Raw genomic sequence first — 20381 nt, forward strand, 5'->3', positions numbered from 1 at the left:
TAGACTTTGTGTGGGATAGTAATGTGTTACACTAAGAGTCAGGGGTTCTATAATTGTCAAAGCAGGGAGGACAGATCTTAGAGGAGGGAACTAGCAGCATCTGTCATAAATACTATATTTTTGAAGAGTAAGGGCTTTGGAATCAGTAGTCTTGGGTTTAAACTTCAATTCCTGCTTACTAGTTGTGAGATATTGGTCAAGCTATATAACCTCCTTAATCTCTTGTATTATATGATCTGTCAAATTGGCATCATGAGATTCACATCATGGGGGTAAAATGGCAAAACTTATTTTCTCAGTGTTTAGCTCAGTAGCTCACTATTATATCAGTCCCCGTGTCACCATCTTTGACTTCATCCACTTATTTGGATATGTGGTATTGGTTATACATGTGTATTTGACTCCGTCTTTTTTCAAAGCCTCTCTAGAGAACCAGTGAATCTGGCTGGGACCAGTACAGTTGGGGATGCGAGAAGCTAATGTGTGTGCAAAGAGGGTAAAGCAACTTGGTCAACGTTGTTGTGACTCTTATGCTAATCAAGTTGCCTGGTTAACCTGAGGCTGGGGTTAGTGGTTAAAGTCATGGGAAATATTTGTGTTTCAGAAACAGGTGAAGGATAGGACCACGCAGAAGCAGGAAGAGCTTAGGGGAAACAGCCCTAGGGTAGACACACAGCTAAGGGGAAGATCTCAGGTCATTTCACTGCCCATTCCAATTCCTCATCACTCAAGGGGGAGTTCAGACTGCAACTCTGAACCCGTGCCTTCGGATGAGGGAGGGTTACTAGCATGCAAGTGTACTTCCTCAGTTTGCCAATCCTGCCCTGGCCACTTAAGGTCCATCTGGGTTTACTGTGAGACATTCAGAATGGTACCTGTTCCAGGGACAGGGAACAAGTTAAACTTTAAGGAAATGGGGAAGGGGTGGTGATAGGGAATTTTTTTTTTTTTTTTTTTCCTGGATTCACTCATCACTCCCAATTTCCTGCTAGGCTTTTGAGCACAAATAATCTCCGGTACTCTCTGGGACTGGGTATTTTATAGGCCTTGAGGGCTGTGAATTAGACCATGCCTCGGTTCTTAAGACTGTCCCCACCCAGGGGAGCCAACAAGACACGGTTGTGGCAGACGTCATCATTGCTCCCAGGTATTTCCATTTCCAGTGTAACTTGAGGCTCCTCCCACTAGAGGTGGAAGTAATCTCCCCGCCCCAGTGATGGCAGATTTGGCCACATGACTTGCTTTGGCCAATGGAATGTGGGCAGACCAGCAGTAAGCTAGTTCTGAGCAAGGCTTTGAGTGCTCTTGCCACATTGCGTCCTTTTTTTTGCCATCACAGAAGATCATCTCCCAGGAGGTTGTAGGTCCAAGGAAGATGAGAGACACATGGAGAAGACTTAAATCCCACCGGAAGCATGGAGTCAAGCCTAACAGCCCGATCTAGGTCAGCCAACCCCTATCTGATTCATGGACTGTGAGATAGAATCGCTTTACACCATTGGCGTGATCGCCATGGCGCTTGTTTTATGCATTTCAGTCTTGAGATGGATTGTTGGTAGTATGGTTGTGACAATGGTTGCCTAATACAACAGACCTTTACGTTACGGTGTGAAAGGAACTGCAGGGAAATATGGAGACATCTGGTGCTCCAGTCTTGGGGAAGTATGTGGGGAGGAGTACTTTATGAACTTGTGTAAGCTATTCACTCTTTGTAACTTATTTTGCTTTTCCTCCTGGGATGCTCTAGACCAGAGAGTTAGCGGTACATAGCATCCATCAGGTACGCCTGAATTGTATGTAAAATTAGAGCTAATCCATAGAGACAGAAGGAAGAGTTCTCCAACAAGTAAAATATAAAGACCTTTTGGCTTCTAGTGATTAAGCCACTCATTCATTCAACAAGTAGAACTTAAGGACATAGTTGTAAATAGGATCTTTGAGTACATGAGCTTGCATTCTATAGGGAGGGAACGTGGTTGATGATGAATGCCACAGACAGCAATGGAGCAGGAAAGGAAAATGTGCAGCATTCGCAGAAGGGTGGTGCAGCTTTACACGGGAAGGTCAGGGAAGACCTCACTAAAATGATTTTGAGTAAAGACCTGAAGGTTGGAGAGAGCCTAGGCAGTGGCCACAACCAAGGAAAGAGCATCTCGGTTTGTAGCAGGGAGCACTAAGGCACACTTCAGGAGAGAGAAACACTTAAGATATGGAACACCTCTTCCAAGGCACCTTGTTAGTGCTCTGGGGAGTTGATGTTAGGTATGCTCAGTGAATATAGCCGTTGAGGAGAAAATCCAAAACTTTTGTGTTTTCTTGGTTATAAAGTCTGGGCAAAAAGATTTCCATCTTCAGGTGAAGCCTCCAGAGCCTCCTGTTGGGACCATCGTCAAGGTGTTCTCTCTCTGGGTGTGTGTGTGGCTCCTGGTGACCCCTCTGTCTCCTCCTACAGATTAGGGGGTGCTGAACCTGAGATCACCTCCCGTGTCCTTCAGAAGTTGCTGGAAACAATGCTCGTCTTGTACGTGTTGATAATCGGTGTTTATTCCTTCACCGATCAGCCTGAGGAACACACAGGTGAGAAATGAATCTTTCAGCTGGAAAGGGCTTGCCTGAAGCTTCTCTGGGGGAAAGCAGTTGTTTATCTAGTGAAGTCTATTGTTTTCAAAAGGCAAGTTGTGACAGATGCTTCCTCCTGCCCATCTCCTCTGTTGCACTGTGCTTGCTCTGGGCATAGGTCATTCCTGCCAAAGAGCGAGCCAAGAAGGTGGTGTATTTGCCCTCAGGAAAATGTGCCTTTGGATTTTAACCACATGTCCTGTCACAACTAAGCTCTTTTTGTATCTGAACTCAGCCAAAATCCACTTTTATTTTTTAATTTTATTTATTTTTAATTTTTTAATGTTTATTTATTTTTGAGAGACAGAGAGAGACAGAGCATGAGCAGGGAAGGGGCAGAGAGAGAGACACACACAGAATCTGAAGCAGGCTCCAGGCTCTGAGCTGTCAGCACAGAGCCCGACACGGGGCTTGAACCCACAAACTGTGAGATCATGACCTGAGCCAAAGTTGGATGCTTAACCAACTGAGCCACCCAGGCTCCCCCCAAATCTACTTTTAATGATAAGGAGTCAACAAGTGAAAAATATGACCCAACTTTTTAATCATTTTTTCATCTCCATGTGAACCAGATTGAATTTTCCCCACAAAATGTAAATTGGAATTGACAGTAACCCAAAAGTTGTTTTTGGGAGTTTTGAAGTCATTATAACAGGAGGGTTTAATGGGGCCTCCGGGGTGCAGGCCACTTGTTAGGGGCACGCGGCTTCTTCAGAGCTGCCCATCCAAGGAGGTTTGGGATCCAAAGCCTGACTATGATCTCTCTGTCCTTCAGTGGCTGCAGGAAACTGCCAGTTTCTTGGCAAGCATTTCAAAACTGACTTCAAAGTGGAAGGGGAGCCTGTGGTCCTGAAGTGCCCCCAGGTGCAGTATTGGTTGTGGGAGTCTGTCAGCCCCCACGTCAACGTGACATGGCATAAAAATGATTCTGCTAGAACGATTCCAGGGGAAGAAGAGACACGAATGTGGGTCCAGGATGGTGCTCTCTGGATCTTGCCAGCCTTGCAAGAGGACTCTGGCACCTACCTCTGCACTGTCAGGTGAGGCCCCCCAGGACTAGGGTACGGAGTGGAGCTCCTTCCAGAATGGACTTTTGCATGGTTCTTCGGTGTTGACCTGGATTTCAAAATGAGAATCTGCCTTTTGTCCTCTTCACTGTTCCTGAAATACCTCTACCCGAGAGCTTTCCCCAGATACCCTCATGGCTCTTTCTCTCCATTTAAGTCTTTGCTCAAATGTCACCTCTTTAGAGAGGGCTCCCCCAGCCACTTTACCTAAAACACCATTCCTGACACTCTCTCTTTTTACCCTGCTGGTAGTTTTCCTACCTGACACACGTGTTTTCACATATTTAATGTTTGCCTACCCTGTAAGAATGTAAACCCCAGGAGGACTGGGACTTGGGCCGTTTTGTTCATGCCTGCATCCGCATGGACAAAAGAAATTGATATAGAAACTGGATGGGACTGTAGGAATGAATTAATCCAATTGCTTATTGTACGTGTGAGGGGACCAAGCTCGCTTATGAAGTGCTCCTAGGTGGTGGGTGTGGAGCTGAAACTGGAACCCAAATCTCCTGATGTGGGGTCTACCCCCCTCCCTCTTTGTCCTGTTGCTTTTTTTTAAAGTTGTGGTAACATATGCATAGCATAAAAGTTATCATCTTATCCCTTTTTGAGGGTACACTTCCGTGCGTTAAGCACATTCACATTGTTATGCGACCATCAGCATCCTTCATCTCCAGAATTCTTCATCGTCCTACACTGAAACTCTGAGCCCATTAAACACGAATTCCTCATTCTTCCCTCCAGCTCCTGGCAACCCCCGTCTTACTTTTTGTCTCTATGAGTTTGATTGCTCTAAATACCTCATATGAGTGGAGTCCTACAGTGTTTGTCCTTTTGTGACTGGCTTATCTCACTCAGCACAGTGTCTTCAAGGTTCATCCATACTGCAGTGTGTATTAGACTTTCATTCCTTTTCAACATTATTCAATGGAATAATATTCCATTGCATAAATATACCATATTTTGGTAATTATGGTGCTTCTGCCTTTAGGCTGTTGTGAGTGATGCTGGTCTGAACATAGGTGTACAAAGATCTGTTGGAGTGGGGTGTCTGGGTGGCTCAGTCGGTTAAGCATCCGACTTCGGCTCAGGTCATGATCTCATAGTCTTCGAGCGCCATGTCGGGCTCTGTGCTGACAGCTCAGAGCCTGGAGCCTGCTTTGGATTCTGTGTCTCCCTTTCTCTCTGCCCCTCCCCTGCTCATGCTCTCTCTGTCTCAAAAAAAAAAAAAAAAAAAAAAATCTGTTGGAGTCCCTGCTTTGAATTCTTTTGGGTATATACCCAGGAGAGAATTGGTGGATCATATGGTAATTCTATGTTTAATAATTTTTTGAGAAACCATCACATTGTTTGCCACAGTGCCTCCTCCATTTTACATTCCCACCAGCAATGTACACAGCTTCCAGTTTCTCCTCATCTTCACTAGCACTTATTATTTTCTGGGGTTTGTTTGTTTGTTTGTTTGTTTTGGAGAGGAATAATAGCCATCCTACTGGGTGTGAAGTGTTATATTATTGGGCTTTCGATTTGCATTTCCCTAATGATTAGTTATGCTAAGCATATACCCATGTCCTTTATTGGCCAAATGTCTGTTCAAGTCCTTTGCCTAGTTTTAATTTTCAAAGTTTTTTGTTGTCTTATTTTTAATTTCCTTTAAAAATGGAAAAATAATTAAAATGCAGTGTTATATTAGTTTCAGGTGTAGAGTATTCAGCAGTTCTGTACATTTCTCAGTGCTCAGCACTATAAGTGTACTTTTAATCACCTTCACCTATTTCATCCATTCCCCCACCTACCTCCCCTCTGACAATCACCAGTTTGTTCTCTGTGTTTAAGAGTCTTGTTTGTTTCTTTTGTTGTTGTTGTTCATTTGTTTCTTAAATTCCACTTATGAGTGAAATTATATGGTATCTATCTTCCTCTGTCTGATTTATCTCACTTAGCATCATGCCATCCAGATCCATCTATGTTGTTGCAAATGGCAAGATTACATTCTTTTTTTGTGGCTGAGTCATAGTCCAGTGTGTCAATGAATCATCCTGTCAATGAATCCTGCCTAGGAAATAGACAATCTCTTACTTCCATAGCAGGGAAATGTGGATGCTTGATTTTACAATAGCTATCAATGCATGGTTTTTCTTTCCTTTTAGTGTAAAAGAATTCTAATGTTTTCCTAAGGAGCACTACTAGGAAAACTTAACAGTGCAAGAAAAAGAACGGAATTGGGTTAGAATAGTATGGGTGTGAATCCTAGCTTTCTCATTTTCTAGCTGGTAGGATGTTGGTCTTATTACTTGGCATTTATGGGTTTCAGTTTTCTCCTCTGTAAAGAGAGTTGTTGGGAGAGTTCTATGAAATCACAGCATGTGAAGCACCTAGTTATAGGGAGCACCGTAGAAGACGGTCAATATATACACGAAAGTGCCTTTTCTTTCCTGAAGGCAATGCTTATTGACTCTTGTAGTGATACTATGCAAAAATCAGGGAGATGTCAGCTGAGTGATGTTTGTCTTTCAAAGTTTGTTTTTATGGTTGTTTTAAAAAATTATACCTCATACTCATTTTATTTTCTATTCTTGTAGAAAAAAAGATCTGAGGGGCGCCTGGGTGGCTCAGTCGGTTGAGCGTCCGACTTCACCTCAGGTCACGATCTCACGGTCCATGAGTTCGAGCCCCGCGTCGGGCTCTGGGCTGATGGCTCAGAACCTGGAGCCTGCTTCTGATTCTGTGTCTCCCTCTCTCTCTCTGCCCCTCCCCTGTTCATGCTCTGTCTCTCTCTGTCTCAAAAATAAATAAACGTTAAAAAAAAAATTAAAAAAAGAAAAAAGATCTGAGATTGAGAGGGGTGGTAGAAATTTCAGTGTGGGTCAAAGTTTCGTAGCATGTGAGAGAGTCTACCTGGCTGATGTCTAGAACTCTCTTCCAGCTCTAAGATTGGGCTCCCAATGGATTGAGAATCACCGGCAGTTGCCATAATACCCTTTGGATTTATAGTCACAGGTCATGAAACAGCCCTGTTCCTGTGATTTTTATAATCTTCTGATCCAGAACCCACAAGACCTTTCTGTCAACCAGGATGGGCAAGTCAGTGGCTTAAAACCACAAATGCTTATTTATCACACATGTAACAAGCCAACAAACCCATGTTGGGTTCAGAGACAATTGAGAACCCAGACTGAGGGGGCAGTCACTATCTCAAATGTTGGCTGCCATACCAGAAGGAGATTGCTATTAAAACTTTGGTGCAAGGACACCTGGGTGGCTCGGTTGGCGTCCAACTTTGACTCAGGTCATGATCTCGTGGTTTATGAGTTCGAGCCCCACATTGGGCAGCTCAGAGCCTGGAGCCTGCTTTGGATTCTGTGTCTCAAACTCTTTCTCTGCCCCTTCCTAACTTGTGCTCTGTCCTGTCTCTCTCAAAAATAAATAAACATAAAAAAAAAAAAACTTTGGTGTAGAAGTGACACACGTATATCTCATTGACTAGAAAGAGTCACATAACTGCACCCACCCACAGTGGGGCCATGACATGTTAATTCCACTGTATGCTCAGGATGGGGGAATTGGACACATTTGGTGAACAACACTAATGACCACCACCCCTTTGCTGTGGGGATGTAACACCACGTGGAGAATGTGAGTGTTGATCAAATCATTCCACACCCATCTTTCTTTTGCGTCATTTTCACGGAGTGTCTTGCCCAAGGGGAATTACCAGATCAAAAATGTGAACAGATTTGTAACTCTCAATATGCATAGTAAGTTTGGTTTCCACAGATCCTGCCCTAATTTATGGGTTTTCCCAAAGCCTTACCAGGCTTCTAACCTTGGTTTGACCTCTTAGTTGTTGTACAGCCTTAGGAAATTACTTAATTTCTGTATACCTAATTTTCCTCATCTAAAAATGATATAATAATAATTTCTGCCTCATAGGGTTGGAGAATAGATAATATATAGAGAGCACCCAACACAGGGCCTGGCATGTATCTCCTCCAGGTGCTGGGATGACTCTTTTCAGGTGTACACTCTTCTTTAGACTTGTCCTCGTTTACATTTCTTTTTTCTTATTCAAAAAAAAATTTTTAATGTTTATTTATTTTTGAGAGAGAGAGAACGTGGGAGCAGGGGAGGAGCAGAGAGAGAGGGAGACACAGAATCTGAAGCAGGCTCCAGGCTTTGAGCTGTCAGCACAGAGCCCGACGCAGGGCTTGAACTCACAGACCATGAGATCATGACCTGAGCTCAAGTCAGTTGCTCAACGGACTGAGCTACCCAGGTGCCCCTCCTCATTTACATTTCTTACAATGAGATTATATATTTTTCAAGATGATAGTTAACTTCCTGAATTTCTTTGTGCCTAAAACGTTTGTTCATTCTTTTCCTTTTTTAAACCAGACATGAAATATAATACAGATATTGGCTCTATATATTTGAATTAATTCTTTTTACTTTCAGGTAGCAAGATTTTATTTTTTATTTTATTTTTTTTTAACGTTTATTTATTTTTGAGACAGAGAGAGACACAGTATAAATGGGGGAGGGGCAGAGAGAGAGGGAGACACAGAATCGGAAGCAGGCTCCAGGCTCTGAGCCATCAGCCCAGAGCCCGACGCGGGGCTCGAACTCGCGGACCGCGAGATCGTGACCTGAGCTGAAGTCAGACGCTTAACCGACTGAGCCACCTAGGTGCCCCTCAGGTAGCAAGATTTTACACTTACTTCTTTCACATACATTTTTTACATTTTGTTCCTTCTTCAGATATAGATTGTTTTTTCTTCTGCTGTACAGGTTCCCTCCCCCTGCCTCTTCCTTATACAGCACACATTTTCATGGTCTCTGTTGGTGTTGTTTCTTAGATAGCCAGGGGCTTAGCTGAGGCCATTGTATTTTCATGTTTTTCTATTTTTTTCCTATGTTTCTATCAATGTTTTGCCTCTGCCATTTCCCCAGTTCTAGGGTCTTGATACAATTATGATATTGAGATTAGAGTTAGGCCAACCAAAAAACAAACAAACAAAACCAAAAGAACACACACACACACACACACACACACACACACACACACAAACCACCCAAATTAAAAACAAAACAAACTTGCCAAGTTCATTTCCCCATGCAGTATTGTAAAAATATTTTATAGATCTTACACAAAGTTCTCGGCAGTTTTCTGAAATTCGACTTACACTCATAGATGATTCCCAAGAGAAGTAAAGGGAACTTTATTCTAGGTAAATGGTGGCTTTTTGCAAACAATCTCTCTTTTTGGATATGGCCTTCTGCACTAGGAAGTTGAATTGTGTTGGGGCTGTGCTCAGGGACCCCCTAGAACCCAGAAAGGTTCAGGCCTGTTTGAAGGGTATTTGGGGATCTCTTAGTGACCCTCAATGGGGTTGAAATCAGGCTTGCAGAGGGTCCTTTGGGAAAAATGCAGACCATGTCATCATTTTTTTTTACAATAGTTATGATGTGGTACTTTTTTGTTGTTTTGTCTCTCAAGGACTCAAAAAGATCAGGAAGAGAAGCATTGTGATACTAATCAAGAAACTGCAGAACACAGATTTTAATGGGTTTGGGGAAATTTGTTTTTTTTTTTTTTAATGTTTTATTTTATTTTTGAGGGAGAGACAGAGCACAAGTGGGGCATGGGCAGAGAGAGGGAGACATAGAATCTGAAGCAGGCTTCAGGCTCCCAGCTGTCAGCACAGAGCCCACTGTGGGGCTCAAACTCATGAACCATGAGATCATGACCTGAGCTGAAGTTGGACACTCAACAACTGAGCCACCCAGGTGCCCCAAATTATTCTTAATGTCATTTAGCTTTACTGTTATTTTTCCTTGTCATTTATTATCCTTTTTTCTCTTTTATATCAGAAACACGTCTTACTGTGATGAAATGTCCACTGAGCTCAGGGTTTTTGAGAAGACAGAAGCTTCCCTGCCTTTCATATCATACCCGCAAATTCTTACGTTGTCAACCTCTGGGTCCTTAGTTTGCCCTGAGCTGAGTGAATTCATCCGTAACAAAATGGACATGAAGATTCAGTGGTACAAGGTACATCTTTAAAAATTGCCATTAAAAAAAATTTTTTTTTAAATTGCCATTTAATTAAAATGTGTCTTACCAACTACAGGAAGGATATAAAATACCCATTCTGAAGATAACACATTCACTTTTATATTTCTGATTTTTTTTCAACTAGTTAGTTTAAAAAGGGCAATGATTAATATGTTCTGTTCATCTTTATGTGGCTGGGGCAAGGGTCCTCAGAGTAGGAATTTAAGAAGACAGAATGTAAAATGAATGCAGAGTAAGTGGCAGTTGAAGAGAATAGCTTTTTACTGTCATTTGTCTATAGCAATGGGAAAAAACCCATTGTTTATTTAACAACTGTGTACACATATTAATGAAGCTTTTTTAAAGCACATGATAATTAACTTTTGTGTTAAAGGAGTAAATATAGACAATTTGTTTTCTTGCCTGATTGAATAAATACTATCATCAGATCACTTGTGTAGACCAGGTGTGGGCAAATGATAGCTATAACCAGTGGCCAAATTGAGTGGCCACCTGTTTTTATTTGCTCGGGATAGTTTTTACTTTCTTTGTTTCTTTCTTCTTTTATTTGAAAGAGAGAGAGAGCAGGGAGAGAGGCAGAGGGAGCGAGAGAGGGAATCTTAAGCATGCTCAGCATGGAGCCTGATGTGGAACTCAATCCCACGACCCTGGGATCATGACCTGAGCTGAAATCAAGATTTGGACACTCAACTGACTGAGCCACCGAGGCGCCCCCAGTTTTCACTTTCTTAAATGGTTAAAAAAATAAGACTAGTATTTCATGATATATGAAAATGACATAGAATTCAAATTTCAGTGTCAATAAATAGAGTTTTACTGGGACATGGCCATACTTTCTGTGTCTGTGGTCTCATACTCCAAGGGCAGAGCTGAATAGCTCTTCAAACTTACCAGAGGACAGAGGCCATGTGGAATGTAGGCCTGAAATATTTACTATCTGGTCCTTTACAGGAAAATTTGCTGATCCCTGATATAAACAGACCGTAGACTGATGCTGAAAAGTTGTAATTTGTTTAAAATTTGATATAGGGCCACCTGGGTGGATCAGTCGGTTAAGCATCCAACTCTTGATTTTGGCTCTGTCACGATCTCGCAGGGTGTGGGATTGAGCCCCGTGTCTGGCTCTGCACCAGCAGTGCGGAGCCTGCTTGGGATTCTCTGTCCCTCTCTCTCTGCCCCTTCCCTGCTTGCACTCTGTCTCTCTCTCTCAAAATAAATTAACATTAAAAAAATACAAAAAATACAATTTGATACAAATTAATTCTGTAATCGAGGATAGGTCAACCAGTTGACTGGTATTATAGCTACAAGATATGTATAGGATATCAATGCTAATCGTTACTTAGTCTGAACTGGGTAGAAGTCTATTCTGGATTCCCTGGCATAAACTAACAAAGTAGGGACTGTTAATATCTCCATTTTACAGATTAAGAAATGGAGATACAGAAGTGTAAGGCACTTGTCCAAGGTCACGCAGCTGGTAGATGGTGCAGCCAGAACTCCAGCCAAGGAGGCCAGGCTCCACATACCACTGCCATGCAGGGGACCCCTGGGGGCTTAGAGGCCTTGGAGGAATGGGGGTGCTGAGCCCTGTTTGGCTTTTTCATGTTTGGCTCCTCCTGTTAGGAACAATAAAATCTCTTTTTGGTTAGATAGATTGTAAAATAATACTTTATGAGCCATTAGCTGACAAACCTTTCCAGTTATGTCTCTGCTACCATTCAGAGCAAGAGTCTGAAACAGCTCAAGGTTATGTTTGACTATTGCAAGGTTTCGATCATCATGGTTTTGAAAGATAGGTTCCTGAGAACACTGTGTGCTCATTAGGATGTTTTTTTGAATCACATTCAGTTTTTTTTCTGTTACTGGAGGCCTTGCTCTTGAGGATTCTGTTGTGTAAGACCCACAGAATCTCTCACCCTTATAGGAAGTGTGCTCTCATTTCTCACATTTAGTTTTTCTTTTTTTCACAAATTTTCTCCCATCTTTACTGACTCCTAAAATTGAAACAATCTTTAAAGTAATTACTGCAATATCATTTCTTCTGAATATTACTTTTCAAGTCACAAGTGATTGAGGGGCAGAGGCAGAGAAGGAGAGAGAGAAAGAGATTCCCATGAGGGGCAGAGGATAAGAGAGAGAGAGAGAGAGAAATGGGGCTTGAGACCACCGATGTGGGACTGGAACTCACTAACTGAGATCATGATCTAAGCTGAAGTCAGATACTTAACAACTGAACCACCCAGGCACCCTACAACTATGTTTTCTATGTTAACAAATTCCCTCTGCTAAGAAGTACAGTTAATAGTATGCCTAAAGTACATTTGTAAAGTAAATACCAGGGAAATTGTTGGATTGCATATTCAACATCAATTGTTAATACTGATACTATTCATATAGCTTTTGAGATATAAATTAGTACATAGTATAACTTTGAAAAATATTTTCCCCTAAGGATTCTGTCCTTTTGGATCAAGACAATGAGAAGTTTCTAAGTGTGAGGGGAACCTCTCGCTTACTCATACATAATGTGTCTGTGGAGGATGCGGGTTATTACAGCTGTGCCATGACATTCGCCCACGAAGGCATGCAGTACAACGTGACTAGGAATATTGAACTACGTGTCAACAGTGAGTACTTGCCATTGAGGTACTTTTCCACCCTGTCAATAGCAAGCATTTAAAGAACAAATTAGGGTTCCCCGTGGAATTCCTTGAATGTCTTTGGCAGGAAAGGAAGACAGACCTATCAATTCTCCTAAAGCATCAGTCTAATAAGACATGTGTGAACCTTTGAAAGATAGAAAGCACGGTGTTTTCATGAAGAAAGCTGAATCCCTGGGTAGTTGATAGGGTTCCAAGTGTGAGGCTAAAACACACCAGCAGATGGGGCCAAACAGTGGTTCACTTGGAAGGTCTCTTTGGAAAACCCCTTTTGGAAGGCTTGTGCTCCAGGGCCAGCGATCAGAACATGGCTGCCATAACTTTATGTATAATTCTTGGATACTAGAATTTTATTGGACTTTTCAGTTAGAAGGCTGTACATTGGCAAATCCAGTGGAAAATGCCCCCCCCCTTTTTTTTTGTCTTCCCCAAGGCGCGTGGCCCTTGAAACTAGAATTTCAAATAGTGAGTGCTCTCTTTGGTTTAAATGAGTTTGAAAGTAATGTTGTTAACAGTGTTGATTAGTATTTAAAATTGTTCAACATTTATTGCATACCTCCTACATGCTGGACATCAAGCTTGGTGCAAGGAACATAAAAGTGTTTAAGTCCTGGACTCTGCCCTGAAGAGTATGCTGCTTTTCTTTATGTTATATACTGAACAAGTACACAGTTGGAGTCTTATAAGGCATTTTGGAGGGCTTTGAAAATACATTAAGGTTAAATAATTAGTCATTGAAGGGAGAAGACATTTTTTTTTGTCACAGGGAATCCAGAGATTCAGTTTTACTACAGAGAAAATCGTGTCATGAACTGAAATCTCTAGGCTATTTTACTGTCTTATGAGGATTCATTCATACCAACAACTTGTTCCCCCACAGGGAATCATGGAAACTTCCCAGGATTTTGAAGGGGTTCCTAATTATCCAGTTTATGTGATACTGCATATGAACACTAGGGGGCGACCAACCTTCATATTACCCAGTGTTATGATCTCACTGTTTCTCAGAGGTTCTCAAAGGGTTGTCCTGGGCCAGCCAGAAGTAGCAGCACTTGGATGCTCACTAGACTTGGAAACTCTCATCTCCACCCCAGACCCACTGAATTAGAAACAGGGATGTGGTGGGGGGAGCACAGCAATCTGTGTTTAACATGCGGCCCACGGATGCTGATGTACCTTCAAATTTGAGAAGCACTGAGGTTTCTAGCCCCTGAGGCTCTTTTCTCACCCTCTCTGTTGCCCCAGCATCTGTGCAGCAGGCATGCGATTATGTGTGTTTGTTGGGGGGCTGGGAGGAGACTCCTGGTCATGGTCAAGAAGCCATCTGGTCCTCTGCTGTGAGACTGCCTAATGCTTACTCACGTTAGGATTTCAAGAGACTCTGCCAGGAAAGGCGTAAGGATGGAGTGAGCAGCTATGGAGATGGGCAGCCCTTCACCCACCCCCAGTCACGCTCTTTGCTCTAGTTCAGGTGCCCAGTTTCTTCAAGTGGTTGGGAGACCTTCCTCTTGGGAAGTTGGGTTGCTATTCAGAAGTCCACCTCTGTTTCCCAAAAGAGTTTACGTCTTCAATGAGCAAGACATAGTAGCCAATGCTGGGTTGTGCTCTTTGTCACTCAGTGTGGGATTAACAGTATAAACAGGTGGTTCCCAAATACTTGTGCCTTTTTAAATTTTTTTCGAGTGACTCTTCAGAGGCAGGAATGGAAAGGATGGAGATATTTTAGGGCAAATAGATGTTGGGGTAAAGCCTATCTTGTGGACATTGTGAACATTGCTATTAAGGGTTTATTCAGGAAGCCAGGGAGGGGAATGGTTAATTATTTATCACAGAGCAAAGAACATCTGTTAGTGGAATGTGTATTTAAGTGTGGCCTCTTCCAGTAATATCTCTTCTGGGAAAGGCATTGGCCAGAGATGCTCACTTTTGTGGAGAGCCTGTTTCCTTTGCTAGACAAAGGTCGAATCTTACAATGGCTGGCCATACTGTAGAGGAGAACTTTGTTAATTAGCTAAACAATGGAACTTGACTCTCAGCTGGAAATGAAGGCTTTCCTAATTGAATCTTTTTTTTCCTTCTATCATTCTCAGAAAAAGAAGAGGAGACAATTCCTGTGATTATCTCCCCCCACCAGACCATCTTAGCTTCACTGGGTAAGGCCCGCAAGGACCGTGTAACCCACAGGGGTGCCTGCAGTCCCTAAGCGCAGTGTCCCAGACCCTTGTGACCCCCCTGGGTGGGACCCCAGGACCCCAGCGTGAGAGGCAGAAATAACAGATACGAGGGAACATTTCCTTCTGTGAGATGTTAGAAGTGGCATTGATTGAAATTAGGTCTATTTTGTTACATGAAAACCGTACCTACAAAAATCTGCATGTAAAAATCCGAACATTCTGGTGACAGTTCTTAACTGTATGAGAGGATTAACAGCATGATTCCCTCATGTAGCCAGCACCTGTAGTATATTTTAAATCATTCACTTTACCAAACTTGGCTGACGCTAAGCTTTTTCCATAAGAGTCCATTTAAAAAAATTTTTTTTGTAATGTTTTAATTTATTTTTGAGAGAGAGAGAGAGAGAGAGCACAAGCAGGGGAGGGGCAGAGAGAGAGGGAGACACAGAATCCGAAGCAGGCTCCAGGCTCTGAGCTGTCAGCACAGAGCCTGATGCGGGGCTTGAACCCATGAACTGGGAGATCATGACCTGAGCCAAAGTCAGATGCTTAATCGACTGAGCCACCCAGGCGCCCCTCCTTAAGAGTCCATTTGTAAAGTGAGGCTGATCCTGCCACTACTGGCCCCAAGAGACAGTCTCTTGTTGCCGAAATAGGTAGTCAGCTGGTTGACTGGGGTGAGGAAAGTGACCGACAACGTCTCCATTTTTCACTCTGGCTCACACACACTTCACTGTTGAATGTCACTATGTCTAACGGGATGCCACTCGATGCCAGCATCGACCGTGTAGGAGGGCCTCATTTCTTCTGTTTTCCAGAAGGAAAAGCTGCTCAGGGGTCCCGGTGGCTCAATGAAGGTCAAAAGCCACACTCAAGTCAGGCTGGGGTTCAGACAGGCCTGTGCCTGTGTTTGAGAAGATGGGGAAGGGTCCACCACTCAGATTTGCTGATGGACGCAAGGACTGGCCTGACCGCTGTTTCCTGGCTGGGTTCTGACGTATGATGTGTGCTGTCTTGCTGTATGCAGGGTCAAGATTGACAATCCCATGTAAGGTGTTTCTGGGAGCTGGCACACATTCGACCACCATGCTGTGGTGGATGGCCAACACCACCAGCATAGAGAGCGCATACCAGGGAGGCCGTGTGACCGAGGGGCAGCGCCAGTAAGTGTGTGAAGATCTTTGTCAGCTGAGAAGCATCTTCTAGGCATAGCTGTTAGGGGACTGATGTGGGCTTTGCTCTTCCTTTTAGAGAAGGTCATACTGAACCTATTCATAATGACACACATTCTACATTAAAAATAATCTTTTTGATTCTAAACTGTTGGAGTTTTAGGATTTTATACACTGAGTTTTGCTAAGCATTACCAATTGCTCTTGAGAATCAAACTTTCTCTAGGAGCTGAGTTGCTGCTGACTTGGCATCGATGTTGCATTTTCTAGCTGTTTCGTTTGTGTGTCGATTTTTGCAGTTTTCAAAAACATTTGTGTGTCGATTTTTGCAGTTTTCAAAAAAAAAAAAAAAAGAACCCAAAAAACTTTGGAGTTAATACATTTCCACTATGCACTCAGCAACCTGAGTGTCAAACATTTTCACACACTCCTCGAAAGACTAAAGGTTAGTCCCAGTATCCAAGGGCCTCCTTTGTTTCTCAAGGAACTGGGGACTGCTGCAGGCACTAAGGAAGGTTAATACTAAAAGAAAGGAAGAATTCTGTTCTCATAAGAATTACTCTTTGGAATATGTTTTCTTACTCTGAAAGTAGAACAGTCAGACCCTGTAAGTGTGAACCATTTGTTTGAGGAAGGAGACCATTCAATGTTCCCAATTATCAAAGATTTTTAAAACTGTAGTTTTGGTACTCTGAATTAGCCTGAACTTTCAATTGCCAATTTTTTATCTTTTTTTTTTTGAAAGACCTATCAAAAAATACCTTTCTGGATGCAGTTTAGCAGGTTAGAATTATATGTGGTTAGCACAGCTGCTTGCTTGCACAGTCGTTGTTGAGAAAAGCTTGGCATTGCTAACATGCCTCATGTGGGCTTACTCACACTGTCCACTCACTTAAAGGAGCCTATTTTCTCCCAAGGAGAAAAAAAAGATAGTCCTAGTAGATCCACATACATGATGTTTTTATTCATGCTCATCAGTAGCAGTGAAGCATCTTCAGATTACCATCACTACAAATGGCTGACTTGAGCCATTCCCTGGCCCATCTGCGGCTCTCTGCTCCCAACTTGAGTTTCCAGAATGACAGCTGGCAAAGGAGCAGAGAGGAGGAAACACCAAGGAGGCCAGGATTCCTGGAAACTCCCTCCTCCTCAATATGCAAATGATTTATTGGTGTTACAGTTAAGTTTCCCCAAACCAGACATTTCTATTCCCACGCCGCCTCTTTGTTCATCAATGGCCTTAAAAAATGGATTCCTCCATTATCCAAACAAAACTGGCTCCTGTTAAGTTCTCCTTGTGACAAGCGTCCTGTTACAGGCACCAACATCTTTAGTGTCACTCCCAACAGCTTCAGTGTCACTCTCACCTTCAGGCACAGGCTTAGAAATTCTCCCAGATAGGGAACAAATATAATGAATGACAAGTGCCCTTGACTTTATGAGTTGAGACCAATTTAAGCACAATAGATCCTTCTCATTGAGAGTGTTTGGATGTCTCCATTGTAAAGACGAACTTGCATTTGATACATCATGTGTGAGTGATTATTTCCTCCCTCAGGGAATACTCGGAAAATAACGAGAACTACATTGAAGTGCCACTGATTTTTGATCCAGTCATAAGAGAGGATTTGAACACGGATTTTAAATGCGTTGTGCGCAACACACTGAGTACTCAGATGCTACGTACCACGGTCAAAGAAGGTATGTATCAAGCAGCGTGTTTGATGTTCTGTGGCTGCTAGACAATGTTACTGGCTTTCCACGTGATTGCTTAGGCCACTGAAAGCAGATCTCTCATTTTTTTCTGATTTATTTTTTGTCGGGTGGAGGCTGGCTTTGGGAGAGTATATTCAAATCAAAATTTAAGCAGCAAGCTGATTTTTGGAAAAAAGACAAAGTGGTTCTGTGATAAACTTAAAAAAAATCCTTGTGTCCTCATCTGGTTCTGCCCTGGATCAGCAAGACCACCTGTTTCTTCCTGACGCCTCTAGCGGGAGGGTGGGACATTCTTTATCCCGAAATTGAGAAACTCCCTTCCCGAGAGGTGGGGGCTGGGAGATATGTGGGGCTCAGGGCAGCTTCAGGGTTAAAGTCATCAGTCGAGAGGAGAGAAAGCACAAGACTATAGTCCAGTCAACCCAGTGCCCATTTAATGGACCTTTAAGAAAGAAGAAAAGCCCATGCTATCATTTTGACCAAGTTGATTTCTTCCCAGTGTTTAAGCACTGAGTGGGAAAGGGAAATAGAGGTAGTGCAGAGACCCTTGGCAGCCAGAGAGGTCAACAGGCGACAAGCCGGAAGTGATCTCCAGCTACAGTCTCATTATGCCTTCTGGGCAGTCTGTAGCAATCAAAGAAATCGCTCCACATTCTCTGTGTTTGCTGGGAAGGCAGCTGCAGACAGACTTGTAATTGAAAAGCTGAGGATTTGGTTAAGCCTCAGGGCAGAGCATGACAACACCCCTGATGTCTTAAGCCACTAGTTGGAAACACAAAACCCTTGGCTCACCCCACATCTACCCAGCTTCTCCCAGGGTAAGTAAGGCAAAAGACTGCAGTTGGGCGGTACTCCTTTCATACTCAAGTTTGAGAACCATTGTCCTAGATCATTTCCATGAAAGGGTCAGTAGTTGTAGAGACTTGGAAAGGAAGGGTCCCACGGAAAGCAGAGTTCACTTCTGGGGTTCAGACTGTGACCCAAAGGAACCTATGGTTTGTCTGGTCCTGAAGCTGGGACCCTTTAAACATTTCTGTAATGTGAGCCCGCTCCCTGCATGTCCTGTGCTGGATTGGCCATGCCTCATGGCAGCAGGCATGGCCGAAAGCCTGTCACCAGCATTGAGAGGTGCCTCTGGGCGGCTGCTTCGAAAATTAAAGCTTTTCTCATTTCTAAACCTTGTGGGATTTTAAGAGAGAAGAATCATCTGGAGAAATGGTGTGACATTGTGTTGATTCCTGGAGGCCTAGACAGACTGTGATAAATAGCTTTAAAATGTAGAGCTCTGGCTTCATCGTCGAGTCCAGTAACACTTATGTACTTGTGTGTACTTGTTATGTTTTTATTTGTACTCTCTCTATTTTCATAACACAGGGATACCAAGGAGTAGAATGTAAAATAGCTGGGTCCAAGCAATAATCTTGACACCTAAGGCTCCTTTATTTGAAGTTTGTTTTCTCTTCCTTTGCTACTTTACTTAATCTTCCTGACAGCCACACTCATTGGAAAGGGGCAGACTGTACCCTGGCCAAGTCATAGTTAGCTGGTTGAGGCCTAAACAGATACCATCTTTTTAAATTTTTTTAATTTTTTTAAAATGTTCATTAATTTTTGAGAGACAGAGACAGCGGGTGAGCGGGGAAGGGGCAGAGAGAGAAAGAGAGAGAGGGAGACACCGAACCTGAAGCAGGCTCCAGGCTCTGAGCTGTCAGCACAGACCCCCATGGGGGCTCGAACTCACAAACTGTGAGCTCATGACCTGAGCCGAAGTCGGACGCTTCACTGACTAAGCCTCCCAGATGCCGCTAAACAGATACCATCTTATTGCACACTATTCAACGGGCAGAACAAGGATCCATGACCCGTCACCCCACCTTCCTTGTTTCCCTAATGCCACAGATATCATTCTCAAATATCCTTGACCTGATGTGAGGGACATGCTTTCTAAAAAATCAGTGCACTATTATTAGAAAAGACAAACCCCACTTCCTGTCTTCTCCGTAAACCTGCCCTGCACTGTCCTGCCCTGGCAGTGAGAGAATGTTCCATCCACCCACCATGTGACTCTGTTCTTCCTACAGCTGCCACATTCTCCTGGGGGATTGCGCTGGCCCCCCTCTCCCTGGTCTTCTTGGTTTTGGTGGGAATATGGATGCACAGACGGTATAAACACAGAACTGGAAAAACATATGGTTTGACCACGTTAAAGACTGGCCCTTAAGATTTTCAATCTTACACGAGTGAAATAAAGGCAATAAAACAATTCAAATCCAAGCGATATCCTTTTTCATGGAAGTGGCTTGACCTTTTCGAAGATAGTGCTCTTCCTCAGTTTAACAGAGCTGCTGTGTTTATGGTGAAGCCCTAAAGAAAGAATGTGATGTTTATCCTGAAGCTGAATGACAGGAGGAAGTGTGCATGTGGGCGGGTGAGTAGCTCCCTGCCACTTGTGACCTGTTTAAAAGAGTGAGGTGCCCCCAGGCCTGAGTAGAGTCAAAAACATCTAGGTGAGTTTTATAATTCATTCATTCGTCATTTAACAAAAGCGTATTAGAAGTCTACCTTGGCTATGCTCCGTGGAAGGTGTTATAGATACAAAAATAGTTAAGATGTAGGCTGCGTTTTGGGGAAGATGGAATTTCATTTTGAGACCAGAAAGAGTGCTTTAGAAATGCTACAGAAGGAGAATCAGCAAGAATTGCTGAATTTTTTCAAAAGGACGAGCCAAAAAGTAGCAATTAAAATAGAGTAGACTGTGAGAAAAATACATGTTATTAGGACATACTAGTGAACTGAGAAACAGACTCAACTTTACAACAAAGCTTCTGAAAGTAAGGAGGAAAGAAAGGTATTGGGATGATTGCATACACATTGGAAAAAAAAAACAAAACTAG

At 43.0% G+C, this 20381-nt stretch overlaps 1 protein-coding gene across 3 annotated transcripts; it reads left to right on the plus strand.

The window, feature by feature from the left end:
* The first annotated feature begins 1286 nt into the window (after window positions 1-1286).
* IL1R2 (interleukin 1 receptor type 2) lies at window positions 1287-19761 on the plus strand. 3 transcript variants are annotated; one of them, XM_025931817.2, is made up of 9 exons: window positions 1291-1444; window positions 2453-2577; window positions 3395-3659; window positions 9558-9738; window positions 12218-12392; window positions 14516-14578; window positions 15627-15762; window positions 17330-17472; window positions 19569-19761. In XM_025931817.2, the coding sequence occupies exons 1-9, from the start codon at window positions 1416-1418 to the stop codon at window positions 19706-19708; spliced, it is 1257 nt and encodes a 418-aa protein (XP_025787602.1). In that variant the 5' UTR covers window positions 1291-1415; the 3' UTR covers window positions 19709-19761. The 3 variants fall into 3 exon arrangements, 2 of the variants coding, with proteins under 2 accessions (XP_086557539.1, XP_025787602.1); XR_015249290.1 differs by lacking the exon at window positions 19569-19761 and having other exon boundaries at window positions 1287-1444; window positions 12218-12411; window positions 17330-17470; XM_086701413.1 differs by lacking the exons at window positions 17330-17472; window positions 19569-19761 and having other exon boundaries at window positions 1289-1444; window positions 15627-15766.
* Window positions 19762-20381: the final 620 nt, after the last annotated feature.

The sequence above is a fragment of the Puma concolor genome, chromosome A3 (assembly GCF_028749965.1).
Source record: "Puma concolor isolate L17-30 chromosome A3, mPumCon1.1.hap2, whole genome shotgun sequence".
NCBI lineage: Eukaryota > Metazoa > Chordata > Mammalia > Carnivora > Felidae > Puma > Puma concolor.